The sequence below is a fragment of the Onthophagus taurus genome, chromosome 2 (assembly GCF_036711975.1).
Source record: "Onthophagus taurus isolate NC chromosome 2, IU_Otau_3.0, whole genome shotgun sequence".
NCBI lineage: Eukaryota > Metazoa > Arthropoda > Insecta > Coleoptera > Scarabaeidae > Onthophagus > Onthophagus taurus.
Window position 1 is genome coordinate 20,211,643 of NC_091967.1, and position 25,904 is coordinate 20,237,546.

General features: G+C 32.2%; 3 protein-coding genes across 4 annotated transcripts; 1 reads left to right on the forward strand and 2 right to left on the reverse strand.

Moving 5' to 3' along the window:
- Positions 1-978: 978 nt before the first annotated feature.
- On the forward strand, positions 979-2,172 carry LOC111413842 (uncharacterized). The gene is made up of 2 exons (XM_023044961.2): positions 979-1,121; positions 1,182-2,172. The coding sequence occupies exons 1-2, from the start codon at positions 1,058-1,060 to the stop codon at positions 2,102-2,104; spliced, it is 987 nt and encodes a 328-aa protein (XP_022900729.2). The 5' UTR covers positions 979-1,057; the 3' UTR covers positions 2,105-2,172.
- Positions 2,138-3,086, reverse strand: LOC111413845 (luciferin sulfotransferase-like). Its single transcript, XM_071194455.1, has 3 exons — positions 2,925-3,086; positions 2,712-2,865; positions 2,138-2,663 (listed from the first exon to the last, which is right to left on the reverse strand). The coding sequence occupies exons 1-3, from the start codon at positions 2,930-2,932 to the stop codon at positions 2,160-2,162; spliced, it is 666 nt and encodes a 221-aa protein (XP_071050556.1). The 5' UTR covers positions 2,933-3,086; the 3' UTR covers positions 2,138-2,159.
- An 8,754-nt stretch (positions 3,087-11,840) lies between these two features.
- Positions 11,841-21,856, reverse strand: LOC111413836 (ankyrin repeat protein mann-cup). Of its 2 annotated transcripts, none has more exons than XM_023044949.2 (6): positions 21,467-21,856; positions 16,835-17,448; positions 16,591-16,765; positions 16,272-16,531; positions 13,046-13,311; positions 11,841-12,990 (listed from the first exon to the last, which is right to left on the reverse strand). In XM_023044949.2, exons 1-6 carry the CDS (start codon positions 21,760-21,762, stop codon positions 12,628-12,630), a joined length of 1,974 nt encoding a protein of 657 aa, XP_022900717.1. In that variant the 5' UTR covers positions 21,763-21,856; the 3' UTR covers positions 11,841-12,627. The 2 variants fall into 2 exon arrangements, with proteins under 2 accessions (XP_022900717.1, XP_022900718.1); XM_023044950.2 differs by having other exon boundaries at positions 16,835-17,436; positions 21,467-21,855.
- Positions 21,857-25,904: the final 4,048 nt, after the last annotated feature.

The window sequence follows — 25,904 nt, forward strand, 5'->3', positions numbered from 1 at the left end:
GCCCCAACCTGTAACTCTGTCATTTATATTCCGATTTTCATGACCGAGGCATCAAATGAAATGGTTTGATGAATAATATGGTTCATGCTACAAATAAATTTTTTTCAAGGCCATCCTCACTTTTAAGCGATTATTAACTTTTGTTTTTCAAATTGCTCCATATATTTTTCTTCACGTCATTAGATAGAAATTGTTTTTCTGAATCCACTGATGTGCAATACATCCACTTTGAATGTAATTTTAGCAGAAAAAAGACACCTGTATATACAAACCATTTCATTTGATAGCTAGGTCATGAAAATTGGAAGGTAAATGACAGAGGTACAGCTAGCGGCATTCTTGTGTGGCAACCTGTATATACATGTTTATTTTTTAACACTATAAACAGTTCTCTTCTCTTAATCTTTATTTTCATTAAAGCGGGGTCGCCACAACCTGAAAAATACCCTCTATTTAACGAAGGAGGAAACAAGGGGACTTCTATTTTATTTTTTGATGTTATTTATAAGATATTTTTGGAACTAGTAAAAAAAGTTAGTGTACTTTTTGGAACTTTTTGTATAACTCTAGCTAAAGTTGACATTTCAAAATTTTTTGAAGCAAATAATAAATGTTATATAATGTGTATCATATCTAAACTACGTACAAGTAGTTGCAGATTAAGGTACATACCTGACGCTTCAATATCCATGTTGAAAAACAAACAGACGTCCTTAACCGTGTGTGGGAAGAAATTGATTATCATTTAGATGTGTGTAGGGCAACAATCACATTTTTATCTTGCCTTGTTACTTTCCTGCTACCATTAATATTAGATTACTTTGACACCTTGTATTTAATTATCACCATTAATATCAAATGTTTTTGACACCTTGTATTCAATTCAATACTAAGTACGGCTTGTCGTCACGCTAGGAACACGAAATACATTACAAAATTCGCTAGTCGTCGCTACTCTGACTGACCACGTTATACTTCTGTCATATATCAACAATGACAAATAATTTTTTGACAAAACTATGTCGTCTCAAAATTTCAATGAACATGCCCAAAAGTAATGACCAACCGACCATTTCAATCGGATTCAACTAAAATCTACGACGAATTCTCTTTTCAATCAGGTAAAAATTCAGTAACAATTAGCGATTAAAATTTATCAAATAACTAACAAAAAAATTTAGCTCCAGGCCAATTTGGACAAAATCATCTTATGGTAACTTATGGCCAACAACGAAGAACATTCGACACAACAACCACCGCAATAACAGGTCAACCTTTTCAACACTTAAGAGGCAATCTTGACTCAAACCGGCAACAATTCAACCAACAAGTTTTAACGCCTAATAAACAAAGCTTTCCATATGGAGTCAGTTATACTTTTCCAAATCAAGATCAATCGACATCAACAAAATTTCAACAATTAGGAATTGACTATAACGGACCAACTCAACATTTTATGCAAACAAATCCAAATCAATATCAAGTATTACATCAACCACCTCAAAATTTATATCAAAACCAATTTCACTCACATGAATTTTCAAATCCAATACCTCCACCTCCAATGAATTTAACACTACAACAACAAATAGCGTTAAACGAGCTCCAAAAACACGCTTTAGAAACGATGCTCCTTCACGAAACATTAAAAAGAAACCCGTTTAAATTAAGGTTTCATTTTGACGGGCAAACGGATACCAACGATTTATATTACAAGTCAAATCAATTTCATCCTATAAATGAGTTAAACTCAAAAGAATCGGAGAAACAAGTTAAAAATCCGGAAGCTCTTCATTCTGAAACATCAAAAAGGAAAATTTTGAAAATAAAATCAAAAGATAATAATCGTGATTGTGATAAAGAGTGTCAAAACCAACCTGAAATCGTTTCAGTTCAAGTTCAATGTGACGCAAGAAATCCCGATAAGTGTAGTGATGCGTGTTTATGTGAAAAAGAAGCTCAAACTGAGAGGAAGGTTTGTTTTGAAAAGGAATCGGACGAAAGAACTACAAAGAAACATATTGAAAAAAGGAAACAAAGTGGTAGATCTGTTAATGACGATTCGGATTCTTCGTCTACTTATGATGACATGTCGTTGGGATGATTTTCATTTATGGTTTAACTAAAACAAAATAAATAAAAACAAAAAAGAATTTTTTTTAATATCTTAAATCTGTATTTTTAGTTTTTTTTTCAATCCAATCATCGAACTCTTCACTCATCTTTTCGGACATCTTCGTTTTCCACGACCCAATTTGCCCTTTTCCGATAAAAAATCTATCAGATACATCATCTCCGTAACATTGTTCAATTAATTTTTCTAAATTAACCCCAGGATTTGATTTCATCTTTTCTAAAGAAACGTAATCGTGAAGTCGTTCTAAATTTTCTTCTGTTATCGGTTTTTCTAAGAAATTTGCAATCTTTTTTATAGTGGTTTTGGTATCCGCTTTTATGTCTTCGTACCAAAGAAAAAGAACGTTTGGGTCGAATCGTTTATTCCAAAATGATAATTGATGTGCTATTGGACACCCCATCGGTGCTTTTCCTGCTATGTAATATTTTGCGTAATCTTCAAATGGAGCTTTTAAAGCGTGAAACATTTTTAGGTGGGTGTAATACGAGCAGTAAATATCTTTTGGGTTTCTTGCAATATAAATTACCTTAAAATAAAAAATTAATGTGAATATTTTGATTATTTTAAAAAATACCTTGGGATTAACTTGATCGAATTGTTTTGGTAAAAAATGTCCCGTTAAATGAGTTTTTAAAAATCTTGGTGATGGTAAATTATCCACATAATTAATTGAATCACTTCCATATTCTTCAATAAAATCGTTTTTAAACCAATAATAAAGATCCATTCTTAAAAAGAATCAAAAATAAATAATAATAAATTAATTTCATCATATTTAGTAAATTACTCAATCATTGGTGTTCTTAAATGTTGAACTGTATTTCTCGCCCTTTCAAAATCAAAGTTATTTCCGATTAACCAAACGATTTCTTGGCACCAAGTTGAACCTTAAAAATCTTGTTAAATTGATTTAATTAAAAATAAATTAATCTTTTTACCCGATCTTGGGTAACTAATTAACCAAACATCATCTTTTCGCACTTCCGCTTGTGAAATTCTCGGCACCATTTCGGCGAATTCACCGCTTATAACGAATTTGCCCGGATTAAACTCGTACAAACAATTTTTTTTGCCAAACCATTCGTCCAAATCTTTCAAAGAATGCTCATCGAGGGGCTCGTAACTAAACGACATTTTCGTCAAGAGATTAAACCATCAACTAGAGACTTTGCAAAATGTTTAGAAGGGAAAGTGGTTTCTGTATTATGCAAGAAGCTTTCTTGCAATTGCTTTCTTGTACCGAATTGCAAAAAAGTGGTTTCAGACAACTAGAAAGTTGGATAACTATTGATAATCATCCGGCTTCGTTGTACGGTGTGAATAGTCACTAGGCACTAGCGGTATACGATCTTTTCGGAGCGATTAAAGGCATTTTACTTGTTTTCTATACTTCAAAGCTCTTTTTCTGTGTCTAAAATTCTAAAGTACTACAACTATTTTTTCTTTCTTTAAAATCGCTACACCATCTGAAGATGCAATGTCGTGGGATGAGGGAGATTTGGGTAATAAAATAGTATTTGAGGATAATAATAGTAATTGAGTTAATACATCAATTTTTCGTTTATATTTTGAAAACTTTGTTATGGAGGATGAGGTGGTTGTTAAACTTAAAAAAGTTATAGAGGCAGGTTTTACACAAGTTGATTTGTTTATGTAAAATATCATTTTTGACGAGACGGCAAAGATTCATATTGAGCTTTTAACATATAAAAGATGGCTAACATATAAAAACAGTACAAACTACGTTAAATCTTTTTGAAAAAAAAAAATTCTTCACTTCGATTTTGTGACAAAGCTTCTGAAGATGACTTATTAGTCGAAACATGTAACGCTGCATAATTGAAATATAAAATAACCAATATAAGTACAAAAAAAAACATCTTTATTTTTATTAATGTCTAAATTGTTGTAGATATCATACGGCTAGATTATGCAAGTCAAAAAAATGTTATCCTGCATGTGGGGAAGGTCATGGTTTAGATATTTGTATGAATAGAAATGAACCGATTTATTACTTTAGCAAAAAATAACACACAGAAAGTACAAATAAAATACTCACTTAATGACAAAATGAAACAACTAAACAAAGATTTTTCAAGAATTCACCACGATTTTTGAAATTACTCCAAAATCAAAAACTTTAACAAGACATCAATTCTCTCTCCACTGTAGCGAAATTCAATTACAAATAATATAGTCCATAATGATATAATTAGCGAAACCAAACAAGGTTTTCTAATTAAATCAAAAGAAAACAAAAACACAGTATATAAAATCGACGATTTTATAGAAAGTAAACCAAGACCAACAACAAAAAATACACTAAATAACAAATCCAACTCATTTTCCGTAATGATATGCGATGTGGAACTAAATATTCTAGATGAAGATATTAGTAACTTCCTCAATGACAAACTTATCTTTCATAGATATTAAGTCAACGCTTCATCATCAAAGGGCTGCCCACAATTAAAATAAAATCCGCTAACAAAAAAAACTGAGGAAATCAATGAAAAAGTAGTCAAAACTTCAAGAATTCATAAATCGATGTCAATCCAGATAGATACCTTTGTTAATATATCTGACAACCGTGCTTATACAGAGTGTCCCGCAACGATTGTACAAAACTGCATCAGCGTATTCTATGATCAAAAATAAACAAAAAAAGCGTAATAAACATAGGTCCGAAAATGGACCATTTTCGAGATATTCAAATATTTAGTTTCATAAGTTAACATCATGAATTTAAATTTGTTTTTATAATAATTAAGTCGTTGCTATGATTACGATAAGTTGTCTAATCAAAAAAAATAATAATACTTCACGAAATTATTACTTTACTATTTAATTTAATAAAACTATTAAGTATGGCTCCTATTAATTACTCCAAGGAAGAGATGGCGGATATGGTGTATTGTTACGGACTAGCTGATGGAAATGCGTCGTTAGCAGCTCGTCATTACGCGCAAAGGTTCCCGAACAGACGATTGCCTAATAGTCACACCTTTAGCAGACTATTTCTCAGATTAAAAGAAACGGGAAGCGTAACCCACAGCCATTCCACGGAGAGACATTACACAAGGCCGGTGGAATTAGAAGAAGCAGTTTTGAGAAGAGTCGATGAAAATGCCTCAACCAGCATTAGAAAAATTTCTGCACAAGAAAACATTAACAAAACAACCGTTCACCGCATTTTAAGGGAGCAGTTGCTTTATCCTTATCATTACAACACCGTTCAAGCTCTAACAGAAAATGATGGCGAAAAAAGAGAGATTTTTTGTGGGTGGGCCATACAGGAAGAGGTAGTAAACGTCGACTTTCCCATAAACATTGTATTTACGGATGAAGCAACATTTACTCAAAGCGGAATTTTTAATATTCATAATGCGCACGTTTGGAGCGATGAAAATCCCCATGCAATACACAGGAAAAAATCGTGTCGTGTAAAAATTTTAGAGTAGTTGGTAAAAAGAATTAGAGTAAAAATTGTAATATCACATGGTAAAAATAACTCTACTGTACACTATATTTAATATTAATATAGAGTTCATATATTATTCACTTAATAGAGTAGTTTTTACAGTTCTCTAAAGGAGAGTTCTTTTTTACTTATGTTAGTGAAGTTATGTAATATATAAAACATTAAATTTTACACTAGACGTGTACTTTTCCTTCGGGTACTTCGTAGGCACCGCACTATTTTGCTCGGGATTACTCGTTGGTACCACGTGATCAACGTGTGGTGTGATACAAGCTAAAATTTAACGGTCATCTACTAAACGAATCGGAACTCGATAGCGTCTCGAAACCTGATTTGCGCGATATAGAAAGAAAGAACGATTATTTTTATTTTAATTATCTTTGCCAAAATAAAACATTCATGATGTGAAATTAGTGGAACTTCCGAAAGATTTTACATACAAGTTCCTTGTGAAGATTGGTAAAAATGTGCAACTTGGTGCAACTATACAAATAGGAAACTTATAGAAGACTCATTAGATGCAGTTTTGATGGTGACTCGGTGGAAACTTTAAAATGAATTAAGTATTATATATGTTATATGTATATAAACAGAATTTAATTTTTTTAAATTTAAGTTATAACAATATATTACAAGTAAAAATAAAAACAAATATTTTATAATTTTGATTTTTATTACAAACGTAAAACTTCCCTAAAAATACTCCACTTCCTATTAAAAATTAACACTAATAAGTGTAAGATACACACTATTTAGTGATATTTTGTCAATTAATAGAGTAAAATTAGAGCGAATTTTTAATAATTTACACTGATTAGATTAGAAATGTATCTAATTAGAGTCACGACAACATCTAGTTAGATTACATATAATACACTGTTATAGAGTAACGATTTTACACTATTTAATAAACACCATCTTCTCACTATTTAGTGTAAATTTTTAATCTATTCACCTACACTATATAGTGCAAAAAAATAACTCTAAATAAATTGGACCGATCTGAACCATGTTTTAGAGTTGATTTTTACTCTATATTTTTTCCTGTGTACTAGAAACTCATCATCAGTGGCGATTCAGTGTTAATGTATGGGTTGGAGTTATAGGTGATCAGTTATTAGGTCCATTTTTTCTTCCAAAGAGATTGACAGCCGATGCCTACATACATTTTTTACAAAATGACCTTACAGAGGCATTTGATGAATTACCTCAACAAATTCTAGAAAATTGCTACTTTATGCACGATGGAGCACCAGCACATTATGCACGCGCTACTCGAGCATACTTAAATAACAGATTTGGCAATAAGTGGATTGGCCGAGGAGGTCCTGTCCCGTGGCCACCTCGTTCACCAGATTTAAATCCGTTAGATTTTTGGTTTTGGGGACATTTAAAACAAATTGTTTATTCTGAAGACGTTCAAAATGTGCAGGATTTGAAGAATAAAATTAGTAACGCATTTGACACAGTAAAACAAATTCCTGGTATCTTTGAACGCATTAGAAGTTCATTTAGAAAACGTATCCGTTTGTGTTTAGAAGTAAATGGTGCGCATATTGAACATTTATTATGACATGAATCTTTTCCAATTTGTTAAATATTCGTTGTTTTTATGCTGGTTGAACGATTTTCTTCGACAATCTTTGTTACTTGTTTTGTTAAATTATTAATGAACTGTATTAATTAACTTAATATTATCTTATTATTTATTAAACTTTATCTTAACCATCGTAACCATGGTAATCATATAATTACTGCATCTAAATCGTTAGAATTAATGATGTTTACAATAGGTCAGCTTATGAAACTAAAACTTTGAATATCTCGAAATTGGTCCATTTTCCTGAACCTATGTTTATTAGACTTTTCTTGTCTGTTTTCGATCAGAGAATACGCTGATGCAGTATTGTACAATCGTTGCGGGACACCCTGTATAGTAATGCTGGATCGCCTAGATAATGACGCAGCACCAGCAACAATTCCCTCAGAGAGAACATCACCTTAACATCTCCAGAGATGGAACACACTAATTCAAATGCCGTAATCATTGCCGAATCAATCCGCGATATTCAAAATACGATGGAAATATTAGAGACAGAACCAAGAGCATCTGGGCACATATAGCAACTATCAGAAACTGAGACGAACGGAGAGGAAATCAACACCTAACCATAACACCTAATTTACAACTATATACAAAAAAATGATATGATGTTATTTGTAGAAACTAAAATAAAGGTAGAACAACATATTAAATACAGAGACTAGCAAGCAATTCAAAAACAAGGTTACATAACCAATAAGACAAGTGGCGGATACCTCATATTGTTAAAGCCAACAATACCTCTAGGTAAAGCAAACCCGCTATCGATTAACAAACCTCTCAATGAATGTCTCAATGCAATTGTATCAAACAATTGCAATCGTTCTTAGACAACTCTTATTTCAAAAAAAGACATACAGACCCTACATTCCTGATGTCGGCAAACAACGACACAACCTCGGATATATTAATCCACACTGAAAATATTACGGAAATTGTAAAAGACATAAGTCTTACAGGTGATTTATGCTCCGACCACTTGGCGATAACGTTCAAACTCTACACAAATCAAATCCCACCAACCTAGACCGAAAGGTCAAAATGTAACCTAACCAGAACCAACGTACAAATAGTAAATGAAGACATGACAACCTTTATAAACAAATCCAGAACAACACAAATGAAGGAGAACTTCATACAAAATTTTCACAACTCCCTTACACAAGTTATAATACACCGAAAATAAGATACTCTCCATATAAATATACTCTCCCCAACTACATACTCGAAATAATTCACAACAAGAGACGAATATACAGAGAATACTAAAAAACGAACTAAACAGAGAAAACAAGAAAATTCAAAAATTAATCCAAAAATACCAACTGGATTAAAATCATTGGTTGCATGCAAAGAAATAGAAACAGATCGCGGCAGAACATATTGGCAGAAAATCAAGAAAGTGACAAAATACAAGAAGACCAGCGACATTCCGACAATAACTAACCATGTGTAACTCAGCAAAATTTGCTGCGCTGACACACTGATACTGGCGCACCTAAGTGAGTTAACGCAATGTATCAACTCAATTGCGCCATAACGCAGTTGCTGATGCATCATATCTATCGGCGATAACTATCTGGCGGCGCAGCTAGCCTGATATCTCGTTCCAAGTTCTAAAAAATGCAGGTTTTATACGTGACTAAGGGCTAGAATTTTCACCTACATATCTGTAAATTTTTAATAGCTATTTGAGATCTGCCAGATTTTTAGCCCTGTTAAACTCTTCAAAATGAGAATATGTTGGCGGTGTACAGAACGTGAATATAAAGAGTACATGGCGCGTTTTGTACAATGTCGCCATTATATTTGCTCATTTGAAGGGCTATAATAGGGTGATAAATCTGACAGATCTGTTGCATACCTATTGAAGACTTTATAGATAGTTGAAAATACCAGCCGTAAGTCTTATGCCGCCTGCGCCATAGCGGTTGTGCGTTAAACTTTGGGTCTACGAGTGTGTTGCACCTATCTAGTAAGCCACACCAGCGTAAGCTACTACGCCAACGGTGGCGCAATTGAGTTGACTCATTTTAAAATTGGGTATCAACACACGTAACACACTGTACTGAGTTAACTCAATTACGCCGCGCAGCGCAGTGTTACACATCTCTAACAATAACGTACAACAATATAGAATATAGAACAGATCAACAGAAATGCGATATATTTGCACAACACTTTCAAAGTGCGTTTACCCCCAAACCAAATCACGATTACGACAATCATCACGAAGAATATATTAACGAATGGTACACAAGATTTCTAACTATACCAACCCACGCGCATAAAGGAATACTAGAAATAACTCAAGAAGAATATGATGAACACCTATCAAAAGGCAAAAGTTCATTCCCCGGATTGGATTTAATAACGAAAAAACTACTGAGACAACTAAACCTAGAAGTATGTACATAACTTAATGCGTAAAATTTCCAATTTCTGCATGCAAAACCTTATATTGCCATCAACATGGAAAAAAGCTACAATTATAACAATCTCCAAACTTTAAACAAACCATTCTCTTCCACAAAGCTACCGCCCTATCACCCTACTGTCTATAATTGGAAAAATCTACGAAAGTATCCTTAACTCCAGAATTCTTCACCTCATCAAACACAAAATCCCTATATACCAATTCGGCTTCAAACAGAAACAATCAACAATTCATTCATTCATTATTCTCACAAATAACATACAAGTAACGAACCTACATCACCGAAAAACCGCGATCTTATTTCTTCACATAAATAAAGCCTTCGACACAGTCTGGCACCTTAAATACAAGATGGATAAATTAGGAATACCTACACCCTACCTGAAAATTATAGATGAATATCTTCGCGACAGGATACTGAGCATCAAAATTAATAATGCTACATCCTTCCCTTTCTCCCCTCTCCAAGGACTACCTCAAGGATCTCCAATCTCACTTACCCTGTACAACGTCTACTGCTATAATATACAGAGTGTCCCGTATCTTTCGCATCAGAGCATTATATGGTTGTAGGATACATTATTCTGAAGCGATCTTTCAAATAAAATTTTTTCGTAATGTTTATAATAACCAAGCAGGAGATTTTTTTCCTCAATCCTCAATTCTCAGGAAGGATTGTGGGCAATAAAATCGCAATTAATTGATTTACCAATATTTCGCATCTATTTTCGACGCTTCCTCAGGGTGAGTTCGTACTAAGAAATACAAAGTAATCAATTTACAAAGTAAATAAAGCTATAAATTACTTACAATTGCACTAAATTAGCGAAAACTTTAAACATTGTCAAGGAATCCACGTGTAAAACATTATAATAACCGCACGGGAACTGTTTAACGGAGTCCAATAACGGACGACTTTAATTCACAGAAAAAGTTTATTTCTCTTTCCGTGTCGAATTTATTGGTTAGTACACGTGGGAAACGAGTTATCATCGGCGTAGCGGACCAGACGAGGGTAGCACCCAACAAAGGAAGTAACCAGGAAAGCAGAAAGTAAATGTTTACAAATTCTGACAAAAATTAGACACCCGAACAATCCACTCCAGAACATAAACAATGAAGATCTATATTTAAGAACGGAAATAAAATCAATCTCCGAGAGGCATAAAATACTGAAAGAAAAATTCTCTAAAAATGCCGAGCGAGACACCCTACATCAGATGTGCAAGACTCGAACGAACGAAGAAAGACCTAAAACATTCAGTTTTTTTGTGGAATTGTCGTACTATTGACAACTATTAAAAACAAAGCTGATTTGTTTAACTTTTTAATGAATAATCAGTTAACAGAATATAGTTCTATTGGTTGAAGAAAGTTTTTAATTTACACGCCTGGTTACTTAGCTTTTCAAATTTTCCGAGAGGATGGTTTTGGTGGAGTTTCATTAAGAAATATAGTGTAGCTACTCCTAGATTTCATTTTGTCAAATTTTTAATTCTAGACATATTTTTGACTGGGTATGCTCCACCGGATGTGGATTTTGAAGTTATGGACTGGATAACATTAATGGAAGGTAGTATTAATGAAAATGTAATTATATTGGGAGACTTCAACGCATGGCTGCCAAATGTAGAAATGGGTAGAGTAAATAGGAGAGGTTTAGAACTACAGGTCATACAAGAATCTAATTTATTTATGGCAACTCTACAATACTCAATATCTCGCCAGTAAAGGTAAACGTTTTAGACATTGTTTTATGCTCTATTGATATAGTAGAAATTAAAAGCCAAACACTAAAGGATACCTTTGGTAGCGATCATTTTCCTGTTATGGTCCAAATCAACTTGGGCAGAAATAAAATAATAAGGATGTCAAAAAAAAAATCTTACGTTAAGATTGCTATTTGGGCTTATTTTGCAAGTGCAGTGAATAAGAGTTTTGAAGATGATCATATAAATGAGAATGAAAATCTAATAGAAGTATTGAGGTTTCTATTCTAAGTATTGAGGAATGAGGAATGTGATACAATTTTGTGCAATAATGTGGACAATTTTTACAAAATTAGAACATTATTATTATTTTTCTTATAACATATTTATTCGTTTTGACTTTATAAACAAATATAATAGTGATAATAAACGAGTTACATTAATAATTTATTTTAAATTATTGAAATTAATAATGAAAAACAAAATTGCTTTTTATTATTACAATTTGTCCTGTTAATAAACGGGGGGAATAAATAAAATAATGTGTTAGTTGTTCCATAAATAATATTGCAAATGCACCGCGGGCATATCACACATATTTTGGTAAAATAAATTGGACGATTATTATATTATACGACTATTTACAAATATATACACATATAAAACGATAACAAAGAAAACGAGACGATAAGGATCACTTTTTTGCTGTTTTACTTTGTGAATTGTATTAAAATATTACCCCTATGTAAATAACTTTGAATAGAAATAAACTTATTACAAAAGTTATTCGTGTAAATTTTAAACAATTCCTTATTTGTTACAATTTAATGAATTTATTGTTCAATTTTTTATTCCATTTGCTTAATTCATTGATTTGTTCTTGTAAAATTACGTCTTAATATAAATAATCTCTATATTTACATTAAAACATAAATTATTTGAAAACCAATTAATAAATTTATCATGACTCAAACAGCATGAAAATTTTTAATTGATAAATAGATAAAATTCTAAATAATAACTAAGTTTAAAACAATCTCAAATGAATTTCAATTCCATTTAAATCCTTCAAACATCTACTTTTATTTAATATTATTATTTTTTTAATGATATGTAATACTTCACTCACCCGAAAAAAAAACATAATAAAAATTCCAACCAAATACTGACAACACAAAGAGTATTCGCAGACTTTTATGTATATCACATTCATATCATCTCCTTCAATTTTGATCTTCTTCTCCATCAAAATGAACTTTGTTAACATCTAGAACTGTTGTGTGCGTGAACAAACAATTCCAACGTTTTCGGTAGTTGATATCGATAAGGAATCTTATATTTGGTCATCGTTTTAACGCATAAACATTTGAGCGAAATAAAATTCAATATCCTTATGTCCAAATTGAATGGTTCAACATTAACGCGATCCACGGGGCATGTTCCCGCTACGTTTGGCAAATCAATATGGGCCCCGTACTCCAAAAGTAACGGGACTAACCAATTATTTACGTTATGAGGCATCGTGGCTACGTGTAACGGTGTTGATTTCGAATCGTTCGTTGCGTTTGGATTAGCACCAAGGTTTAATAAAAATTGTATAACTTGTTTCTCAGGAAAAATTATCTAAAATATTTTTTTATTAATTATTTTTATCGTTTCATGGATTAAAAAAACTTACAACTGGTTGTTCATCGCTAAAATACCCAGACCTAATAGTGTTTAATTTCGAAACGCATAAATGTAAAAGAGTTTCATCGGTGGTGGCACATCTCGGATTAATTTGTATCAATTTAGTAACCAAATCAACCACCAATTGGCATTGTTCTTGCGTTTTGGCCGTTTGTAGCATTAAATAAATCAAATGGGTGATGCATTTTAAAATTTTATCGAAGTTATCGAGTTGTCTTTGATACTGTGGTCTAACATTTAAAAGTTGTCTCATATCTATAAAGTTAAAAATATTGTTGTTTATATCCTAGAATTCAATATATTTTCAATGTCAATGTTCAAAATAAAATTAATTTTTGTTATTAAACACTTAAAACCAGTTTTACCAGAGAATTCCAGTTTTGACTGATATCGCATTTTACACAAATAACAATAACATAAATTATTATTAAACTTATTATGCTCTTTTATCTATAATACATAATAACTAATAAATTTTCTAAATCGGGCATAACGTAACTTTTGATATTTGATACCCAAAAAATTCGTTCTTAATTATATAAAGAGAAAGTTTGGCAAAAAGTTTGTAGAGTGAATAATTCTTTATGAAGAATAAATCAATGTAAAGTCAATAGACGCTTTCAAAAGTAGAAATTAATTCTTTTTATTCTGGTCTGTATTAATTTTCGATTTTTTGAATCTGTTATTAGTGAATACGTTTTTTTATTGTAATTATCTACATTAATTGTAAATATTTTTGAGGATCAATAAGAGTCGTTCATAAAATATCGAGAGGTAAATCGCAAAATGATAGAATTAACGAATACCAGAATCGGGAACACGCAGGTTGTTGCAAGGAGTTCAGCACAGTGAAGCACATTCAGATAGTGCATACATTAATAAAGTAGTGCAGAGAATACAACATCCCACTATATCTAGCATTTGTAGACTACAACAAAATTCGTTCAACTCGATAGAACTTTGGGCAATTTTTACAGCCATTAAAATTACAAAAGATCTCAATAAACAAAATAAATACCAAAAGTGGAGTGAGGGAGGGAGAGAGATACAATCTCTCCAAAATTATTTACCCTTACCCTCAAGGAAGCTTTCAAAGGACTAAATAGGGAAGCAAAGAGTATCAGCAACGACGGTCAACGCCTAAACCTTCTTCACTTTGCAGATGACATCGTACTCATCAGCACCAACAATGAGGTGATGAGAGATGTTGCATGGACTTTTCATGAACATAAGAAATACAAAATCTAGATAGAAGACGGATGTATTTAAAGACCAAAAATACTTTTTTACAATGCTTTAAAACGTTAAAGAGTCAACTTACTAAAATCAATTTGGGGATCTTGAATTAAATAAAAGCTTAAGAACTACGTTAAGTTCATCCGACAGGTAAGAGAAATTTCGGAGGACTGAAGAGCAATAAGTACAGGTTAGAGGAATTCCGTGCACAGACATGAAAAACGAAGACTTCTTCACTAACTTTCTTGACGTTGTGAGGAACTAAAATGTTTTCGCCAAATTAGTTGCATCAGAATAACTAATACAACATTTTTTCTTCTAAAAACATCGTTCTTGAGGTCTTTTTATGTTAATTATTACGATGAACCTTAAATCAAGATTAGCTATGTGTTCATAGAGGGTTGGCTACAACTTTGACAAATCGTTCTCTGCCCTTTGCCGCTCTTAGAAGTGATTATGAATTTAGACCAATCAAAAAAAAATTATTTTTCCTGCCCAGACCTCTTCCATTAATATCTACACCGACACATCTCGACAACTTCCGTGTACCACTAGTTGCACTCTATTCTACCGACTGTAAAATGACACTTCTCTAACAGTGTATTACTATCTGCACATAGGTAAAATCCGTCTGTTTAGACATGGACACCGCAATGATACTCTCTCATTATAAAATCATACAAATTTTAAGCATATGTATCTCGTTCTTGTTGAGAATCGGATCCATCTCTGCTTAACCCCTTAAACTATTTACCATATCATATAACATACCTTGTATAGAAAGATTTATATAGAATTTTCATGGATATTGACAAATGTCTACAGTATGCAAAAAAAGTATTCAAGAAAGGCAGTAAAAATTTTAAATATTTTTGATGATCTATTTCACTTATAAAAGCAAAAGCAGATATGCTGATTGTCTATGAATCTGTTCCTGATTGCAAGTTTCTGGGTTTATATTTGAACTCGGGCGTTACATAGGCTGAGCATAGGTTAAGCTAGCCGGTAGACTGAGTTCTGCTGCTTTTTTGCTTAGACAACTATCTGTCACTGTCTCCACTCATGCGCTGCGAACACTATACTTGTCACAACACTTATGGACTAATAGCCTGAGACCACTCTAATATGGCTAAGCGAATCTTTGGGATACAAAGAAGAACAATAACAACAATGAGTGGTCTGGGGTATCGCGACAATTGCAAAGAAACTTTTAGACAGCTTGGTGTATGACGCTTCCATGTCTGTATATTCTAGAATGCATTAAAATAATATTAATACTTTGTTGGATAGCCTTTTTGATTAAGAACAGCACTTAAACGCCTTGATATCTATAGCACTTTTAGCCCATTCTGTCTTCAAAGCTTTTTTTTTTAATCGATTACGTTTCTAACATCGTAATGTTCAATTTCTTTTTGAGTAATGACCATAAATTCTCGATTGAATTGAAATCTGGACTTTGTGGTATTATTTACATGTACTTTGAACAGTTGTACATAATCCAAAGTTTAATACCTCGCGCGATATCCTTCGGATTATCCTATTCAAAGATAAAATCTCGCAAACATCCCAATTTTTCAGCAGTTTGCTTTAAATTCATTTTCAAAAGTTTATATACTCCTCCGCAGTCAATATTCCAGGTATGGAATGAAGAATGAAGGAATACAAAGGAATACTTCTCGTTCGAGATGCTTAAGTGATTAATCAATATTGATTTGTTGCGGTAATTTGTTTTTACAGAGACATTTATGATTGAAAAAACTTCAATTAAGTAATTTAGTAAAATTACATGACCTCTGAGGTACCCACATCATTACATGGGATTCCTATAATATCTAATAATTGTAGGTAATACAGTTTCAGTTATTATGTACAAACTAGAATTATTGTAGACACATGTAAGAATTTGTAGTTGCAAGTTATTAATTTAGATGCAATTTAAAACACGATATTAATTTTATTTTGAACATATCTTAACAAACCTCCTATTTCATTAGTTAAAATCCTATAAGTAGCAACAGAATCTTCAAATCTTTGTATATATGTACTTTCTGTATCATCGCTTGGTATGTGTTTTTCATTATAATCGACCATGAATCTCACCAAGGCTTGAGCAGTAAAACAAGTGTCTGAATAAAGAATCGAGTCTTTTTCAACTCTTACTTCGAGAGCTCGTCTCCAAAGGTCGATACAACGTTGATAACACATCATATCCGCATAAGAAGCACCCCTAAACATCAACCTACGATTTTATTTAAATCAAATTACCCCCAATTAACAACCTTTTAGAATAATATCTACCTAAACACGTTATCTTTATGATTTGGTCCCAAAATTCGTTCGGCGATTAATAAACTTTGTATTCTAATTGAATCTAAATCTGCCATTAAATTCTCCAATTCCTCCATTGTTGAGAATTCGCGTTGATACCTAAAAGCCTCTCTAGGCTGCATAATTGGTAATTTAGGAATAATTCCTAAATTTAAACAACAAAAATACTTATTTTAATCAACTTTTTCTTATAATTTTCTTCAAACTTACTTACCCTGCGGTGTTTCTCTAATAGTTTGAGCAATTTTCCAATGTTTAATCGCCGAATACAAATCGTTGTGTTCATCCAAAAACGTAGAACCCAATAATTCGTGCGCATTCGCCAATCGTTCATTCGAATACCAAATATGTGAAATTAAATAATCAAAAATTGGTACGGCACCTTTTAAACAGGCGGTCTGTAGTGCATCATCACCGTATTTCGATTTTACGTTGTAATTAGCCCCATGCTCTAATAATAAAGCGGTAGTTTCTATTCTGTGTTCTTGTATGGCGTAGTGTAAGGCAGTTTTATTTTGAATGTCACGAGCGTTCACGTCCGCTCCATGTTTTAGTAGAAAGCTACACAATTGGGCGCTTTGAACCGAATTAATCAAACAAGTTCCACCGTTATAATTCGGACGATTTATATCCGCTCCTTTTTCAACTAGATACTGTACGATTTCAAGGTGGGTCATAAAACAAGCTGATCTTACAGGTGTAGAACCACTATCGGAAACCGCGTTTAAATTGGCACCATGATCCACAAGAAATTGAACAACAGGCAATTTACCGGATACTGCTGCACACCATAAAGGTGTTACTGAGTGTACTGATCTATGGATAAAGCTATAATATATAAGCTGTATACAGGTCGCTGATATGTATGGAAACGGTCGGTTATCTCCTAAGGGAAGATATAAAAGTTTTAATGACTTTTTTTAAATCTATTACAATAAAGGTAAATTAAGTATACAGGGTTAGTCAAAAAGTTATAACGAAACAAGGTTACGTTTTCTTTAATAGAACACCCTGTATATTATTCCATATTTCAGTTCATCTCGAAATTCTAAACAAAATTCATGTAGTATATCATAAACCATATGGTTATGGACTCCAATACATTTAATATTGAGAGCCTAAATGCTAATAATTATCATACCTGGAAATTTCACATGCAAATGCTACTAACAGAAAAAGACGTTGATAAAAGCGTGGAAAAAGAATTTAAAACGGAGGATTATGGAGAAACACAGATGAAAGAAATGATGGAAGCTAAAAAAATGGATTATAAGTGTAAATCCCTAATAGTACAATGTTTGGGTGATTCACAAATTGATTTGATAAGAGAAAGGGATACAGCATATAGTATGTGGAAAAGTTTGGAAGAAAGATATGAAAAAAAAAAAGGAATGCCAGGAAAATTAATGTTAAAAAGGAAGCAGATAAATATGAAGTTGGGAGAAGGTTGAAAAATACTGGAGCAGAGATAAATGAAAACGACATTGTGTGTAACTTATTATTGGGTATGCCTAAATCTTTCAAAACAGTAATAACTGGATTAGAAAATATTAGAAATAATATAATATATATATATACGAAATGGCTAAATCAAAATTGAGAACTGAAATTGAAAAAAGAAAAGCTACGAGGCAAATAATTACAAATAATTCAAATACCAATGATTTAAACCATGCCACATTTATTTCCAATGGACAAGGTGTATGTTATCTTTGTAACAAACCAGGACATTTTCAAAGAGATTGCCATACAAGCGATCAAAGTGAACTTCAAGGTCAAAGTCGTGGTTACTTTAGAGGCAACAGAGGAAGATATAATAATGGAAACTTTAGAACAGGATTTGAGAGAAAAGGAGCATGGGGAAAGTATGGAAGAGTAACCAGAGGATACCATTATGGTAACCGTGGATATCAAGACAAGGCAAGTTTCCACAACATGTTGGAAATAGACGCAGTCATCAGGCATAAAAGGAAGATCATCAAAGCAGTAATGAAGAGGAAGAAAGCATGAATTAAGAATTAAATAAAAAAAATATTAATTTTTATATTGATTCCGGTTGCACTGATCATATTGTCAATGATAAGCAGCTTTTTGAAGATTTATTAATACTAAATAACCCATTCCAAATTGCTGTTGCTGAAAAACACCAATACATGAAAGTAATAGGTGTAGGTAAAATTAAGGTATTTACTAAAATCAAAGGTGAAAACATTGGTTGTACAGCTAAGAATGTATTTTATGTTCCAATGGCTCGAAGAAACAATTTATCAGTTAAGAGATTAAATGCTGCAAATATAAAAATTGTATTTAGTAATAGTATGGTTAAACTATATAGCAGAAAAGATTTAGTAGGTATTTAAATAATCTATACATTTCATTTCAAATTAAAAACAATGAATCCATCAATGTTGAAAAAGAAACCACATAATCAAAAATTATGGCACAAAAGATACGGTCATTTATGTCACGCAAATTTAGAAAAATTTATAAAAAATAATTTAGTAAATGGAATTAAAAATTCAAAAACGATTAATTTTGAATTTTGCGAGGCTCGTCTTGTGTTAGAAGTAAATTAAATAGAATGAAGTTTGGAAAAAGCAAAAGCAAAACGGTTATTAGAAATCGTACATACAGATATTGCAGGACCAATAACTCCTTTATCACATGATGATGGAAAATACTTTATTACATTTATTGATGATTATTCAAATTTTGTTTTAAAGAATATGTAAATATGGCTCAGGCAAAATTTAATCTCAAAATAGCTACTATAAGATGTGATAATGGCAGAAAATATATTTCAAAGGAAATTAGATCTTTTTGTAGAAATAATGGAACTTTAACCGATTATACTGTACCATATACACCCGAACAAAATGGAAAATCGGAAACATTCAATAGAACATTAATCGAAAAGGCAAGAATAATGGTTGAAGATGTAAAAATGCCAAAAAGTTTTTGGAATGAAGCTATACGAGTTGCTGCATACTCATATAACAGGAGTGCTGTAGAATCAAATACAAATAATGTGACACCAGCAGAATTATGGTATAAAAGAAGACCAAATGTTGAAAATTTAAGAATTTTCGGAGTAACTGAAAAATGTATAATGATAGGATACACAACTACTGGATATACCTAGATTATGGAGTTTAGAAAAAGTAATAGTTTCAAGATCTGTTATTTTTAATGAAGAAGAATTTTATTATGAATGTAAGTCAAAACCAATACAAATACAGGAAGAAAATAAAGAATTTCAAGATGACGAAGTACTAGATAGCGACCCAGAAGAAAAAAGAAATGTTAAACAAAAGGAAAATAGGGAAATTGGCGAAGAGAAGAAGAAGAGAATAATAAAACTACCACGGAAATACGATGTTTATGAAATGTATATGTCATTTAATACAATCAATTTTTTAGACAGGGTACCTGAAAATGCTACAAATTTAGAAGGCAGAGATGACAAATCTTTTTGGGAAAAACCAATACAGAGACAGAATTAGATGAAATTAATAAAAATAATACAAGGAATGAAATTAAAATGCCAAAAAATGGAGAAATTTTAAACACAAAATGAGTATTTGCTACAATAGATTTAGAATTGGTTTGCAAAAGAGATAATAATTCTTTGCCATTTGTTTGCTATGTTGATTCGGACTGGGGTGAAGATTATCATGACAGAAAATCAATTAGTGGTTATTTAATTAAAATTTTGACAAAATTGTGTAACTTTCTCTAGTACCGAAGTGGAGGAATGTTTATGATACACAAAAATTTTAATAGACCTAAACGTCAAATATGAATATATTAAACTATTCGAAGAAAATCAGGGTTGTGTACATTTAATAAAAAATCCGGAAAATAATAGAAGAGTCAAACACATTGATTTAAAATATAATCAAATTATCTAAATGAAGGATTAATTAATATAGAACATATAAATAGCAAAAATCAACTAGCAGATTTGTTAACAAAATCAACAAACAGAACCAGTCTATAATGCAATTGTAAAAAATTAGGTTTGATAAAATGATAGGTAATCATTAAGAGGGGGTGTTGAATTATTTTATTTAATTAAATAATGATTACCTTAGTGATAGTAATGTAGTTATTAGAAATATAAATTATATTAGTTAGCCTTGTTAAAATAATAGAAGTATTAATATAGTTATGGAAACATAAAAATAAATAGTGTTGTAAATAAAATTGTTACACGAAAATGTTTTCTCAGTTTTACTTAATAAAACGTATACTTAATTTGTCTTTATTGCAATAGATGAAGTTTAGGTTTATAACATGCTACATGAATTTTGTTTAGAATTTCGAGATGAACCAAAATATGGAATAATATACAGGGGGAGTTCCATTAAAGAAAACGTAATTGTTTCGTCATAACTTTTTGACTGACCCTGTATACTTAATTTGTCTTTATTGCAACAGATTAAAAAAAAAACACTAAAACTTTAGTATCTTAACATTTTTCGCTAGCTATCTTACTTTAGGAGATAACCGACCGTTTCTATACATATAAGCGACCCTGTATAACACATCTCACATTAATAAAAATAATAATTGATTTAATTATAATAAATAAACATTGCACTACACATTCAATATATTATCATTAAGTATAATAACCAGTCAAAATAAATTTATCACAAAAACCAGGCAATATTTTTTATCTCAAATTGTTTACCATACAATTGAATCAGTTCACAATAACATAAGTACATAAATATTTATTAGCACTATTTAAACTAAAGGTCAACAAACAATATTTTTAATAAACTTTTTTGACTCACTATTAGATCTACAAAAAATAAACAAATTCCTTCCCCATTCTTACCTATCATCAGGTACTTCATAACACCCTCCTTGTTCAATATCCGCTCCACACGAATTTACCAAATACTCGACGATTTCTAATTGGCCTTTCTTGCAGGCAATGAATAGGGGTGCATTTCCTATCTTGACCCTATTCACTATTTCCTTTCGAACTGCAAGGGAAAACTTTTCCAAGCGACTCCTTAACGAATACGACAATTTCGAACCGGGTGGTAAACCCTTACACTCTTCGATTAAATCCTGAAAGCAATCGTCTTTTTGACTGACCACGTCCACTTTATTGTGCGATTTCCACATTATTACACAGCGCGTACGCACTCGACGACTGTTAACTTTTATTTGTGTTGTGTGTGTTGTTGACGTTCGATTTTGACAGCTTTAAATTTATACCGTCTGCTATGCTATAGACAAACGTCATATCCGACATGGTTACAAAATAGAAATTTCTACGAAATGAGTAGTTTTTAATGGTGACATCTAGTGGTGATTTGCAAAATGTTTTGATTTGAGAGTAAAATTTAAAATTTCAATTTGAATTTGCTCGGCAAATTTAGTTTAAAATGTTCAGATATAACATATTTGCTTATTAAGATCATTAGATTCATTATTTATTAAAATTAGCTTAATACCCAACTTATTTAATAAAAATTCTAATAAATAAGAATCATTTTTTACTACCACCGCTTTTTTCTCTACATATTCGTTACCATCACGTTCTACTATATTCATTCTAAACTAGCACCCTGTTGATTTACCAATGTCATATAATTTCCTCCTCTGTTACCACTTTGTGCAGAATTTGCTTCGTAATGACCGTAACACTTCCACATCCTATTGAACTAAGCATTAACTCAAGGAATGCTTCATTTGAATTATGCTCGTCGATTTTATTCAAAACGTTTTTCCCAGATTTCAACAGTCCATAATAGGAATAGTACAAATTCCTTGTAATGTTACTCATGAAATAAATTTAAGTATATAATATACTGCACACTATGATAGAAGCCCCAAGAAGGGTGGAAGAAGAGCAGCAAGCTGTAGCAAGAATGAAAAACAAGTCCCTAGACGAAGATAAAATCGGTACTGAGTTCCTATACATTAAAGGAGTGGTAACAGTAAGAAGACTCCATTAACTAATAACCGTCTGCTGGGATGAAGAAAGGAGACAAATCTGCATGTGATAATTGCAAATGCAACAAAACTGGCAGAACCAGCATGACTTCAGACACAACAAAGAAATGCTGTGAGTATAGCATAGTCGTACACTCACACACTGTGAGCATCATTGATTTCAGAAATGCCATTGACAGCATTGACAGGAATAAACTTGAGAGGAAGATGTAACTGATGGGAATATCCTGCAAACTTGTGTGAATGGTGATGGCTACAATGGACAACTCGGCAGCAAAAGTACTGATATAGGATACCAAATCCGAATTGTTCAAAATAAAATCGGGAGTGAGGCAAAAAGATACGCTGTCGGCACTAATATTCAACCTGGCACTGCACTCGTCGATTGGCAAGCTTGACACAGGAGGGACTTTACTAACCAAATCGCATATTGTGTGTGAATATGCTAATGGTATACTGATTATGAGTCGTAGGAGGGAGGAAATGAATGAAGTGTTCAGAATGATTGAAGCAGGCACGAAACAGATGGAACTCATAATTAATAGATGCTATTATATGCTCACTTAAAATTATTTCGCTCAAATTTATTTTCATGCACTGTAAAGACGTATTGAGGGTGTTCGAGAGAAAGTTGCTTCGCAAAATATATGGACAAGTGTGTAAAACAGAATATGAGCTATTTAAGGCGTGGGGGAGAGGACAGAGGCCTAACGTAAGAGGCCAAAACCCACCTCAGATTATAGTACTAAAGGACAAGAACAATATTGTTTCGATGAATACTATCTACAACCTCATCTGCTTGGTTTTAATAGTCGCTATGGATGTCAATGAGGTTACCCAAATGGACTAGCCTGTCCAGAACCCAGACCTGAACCCCATCGAGAACCTCTGGGATGAATTGGATTGCCGAGTTAAGGAGTGCAACAACCGTCCAAGTCGAATGGAAAAAAATACCAGCAGCCACCATACAAGGATTTGTGGAAAGCATGTCATGTAAAAGTATATTCATCTTATAATAATATAAAATAAAGGTTGTGTTCACCCCCATTCTTTTGTTCACATCAATATTTCACAGATCTCCAACCATCACTTTTTCTTCACTTGGCTACCACTTTGACCTTTATATTTTAATAAAAGTTTATATAAAAACCACTTATGTTGTAGATGACCGTTACTTTGATTAGTTCAGGACTTTAGCTTCTTGGCGCGTTAATGTTACATTTTCGTTTTTGCTAACATCTTTCGCCTTTCTGTTTGATCGTCTCATCTAAATATTGTTTCCATTTAATATACCTAATTTTGATTTTCATTATTTATCTCGCATAATATCCAAGAAATTTACTCTGTATTTGTTAAAATATTTGAAAAGGCCAATTCCTCTTTAGAGAGATTTCTTATAAGTAGGATATTATCCCTAATTACAAGGATTTCAAGGCATTGTAGGGACTTTTAAGCCATGAAATCTTTGCTGATAGTTCTCTTAAGGTTGGTAATGAAAAATGCCTTCTATTTGAAAAATTTGTTTAAAGGTTGAGACCAGACACAACCATCATTTTCTTCTACTTTCTGTATACTTCTTCTTCTCCTGATCCTTATGCCTGACGGCGTCGGATTTCTGAACTTGCTGTATACAATTTTTGAAATATAATAGCAACAATACATATTATACACTTTCATACTAATGTTCCCATCTCCTCTGCTTCATCATCTCCGCCATCCACTCTCACCCCTCTTTCCCTCCAACCAGTAAGCGCTCGAAAATTGTCCATACCCGCACTCCTGCTTACTTGTCTGATGCCTTTCACTTTTTAGCATCACATGACTTCCCACTCGATCAATGTCGGATTCTACACTCATGTTTCCAGTCCATAGTATTGAAATCTACCACAGATCTTTTACAGTGCAGTCGATTACGTTGCTATCTCTTTAACTATCTTCTTCTTGACCTATATGTTTGTTTTCTTCTCTAGTCTGCCTTTCATCTATCTTTTGCTGCACCTTTTTGTGTCTATTTCCTTCCTTGTAGTAACTGACTGTCGATTTGTTACGTAATTCAAATATGCTCATTCGCTCAGTTTTATTAGCACATCATTTAGTATTACTTTTTGGGTAGCCATAATTATTTATTTATAATTATATATACACTGTTACCAGATGAGTCTCTTGAAAGATATCGCTTATTGCGATAAATTGATCCGTTTATCTTGATGTCTATATTTGTTATGAATGTATATATTCATGTAAATATTTGTTTTTGAGGCAATAAACATTATTATTATTATTTTCACACCTAAATCATGCAATCATACTTTTTTTCTTCCCTCTACCCTCCTCCGTCAAATACTCCGGAATTTCCTCCGTTATTATAAACTTGTAGTTATTATTGTATACCCTTTTTCCACCAGAGCACGCCGTTCGTGCTTTTCCACATCTCTATCTCTACTCTTCAACCCCTTCCACAGTGTTAACTCTTCTCTACTCTTTTTTGCATTTCCTCTGTTAAATACCCTACTGTAGCATAATATTCTCTTCTTCCTTGTTGTTCATACTCCTTCAATTAGGACTGTGACTTAATCTAGCTACAAAACTCTTCCAAAATCTTAAAGTCGCTGTATTGCTCCAGCCCTTCCCCATACATTATCTGTCTGCTGATTTATTACTATTCCTATTTTGCGGATTTGCACTTACAATTAATTCTTTCATAGGCTTAACGATTTTATCTTCAACCAATTTTTTAATTTTTTTTCCAGTACATCTCTTCTGTTGAAATTCTCCTAAAAGATGCAATACATTTACTTATATTTTTATTTAATGTATATAAATAATGAGAATAAAATATATAATATATATACTTTAAAGTAAGATGACATTTACACATACCACGAGTGTAAATTCTGTCTTTTGAATCGCGAGTTTTTATGGCTTTTATTATGTCTTCCTCATAATCTTTTTCTATTATTTTGTCTTTTGTAGTAGTTTATTTTTAGTCGTTTTTGTACTATAATGTAATCTTCTCCTTCTTTAGATTGAACTTCTGCATCGTTCACTCTAGTCTTACACGCCATTGCATTACATCTATTTTTCACATTTCTTGCATGTTCGACCTAAAGCCAGACAAATTTTACTCTCAAGTAACAACAAACATGTTACACACTTATATTTATACAGGGTACCCATTATGTATGGAATATAGCATATATCTTGGTAGGTATCAACTTCATAAAAAAACATTTTATACAAAAGTTGTTTAATATTTTATTTGCCATAAGACAGCATCCAATTGTTTTTATTTCAGAAAACAAATGAGC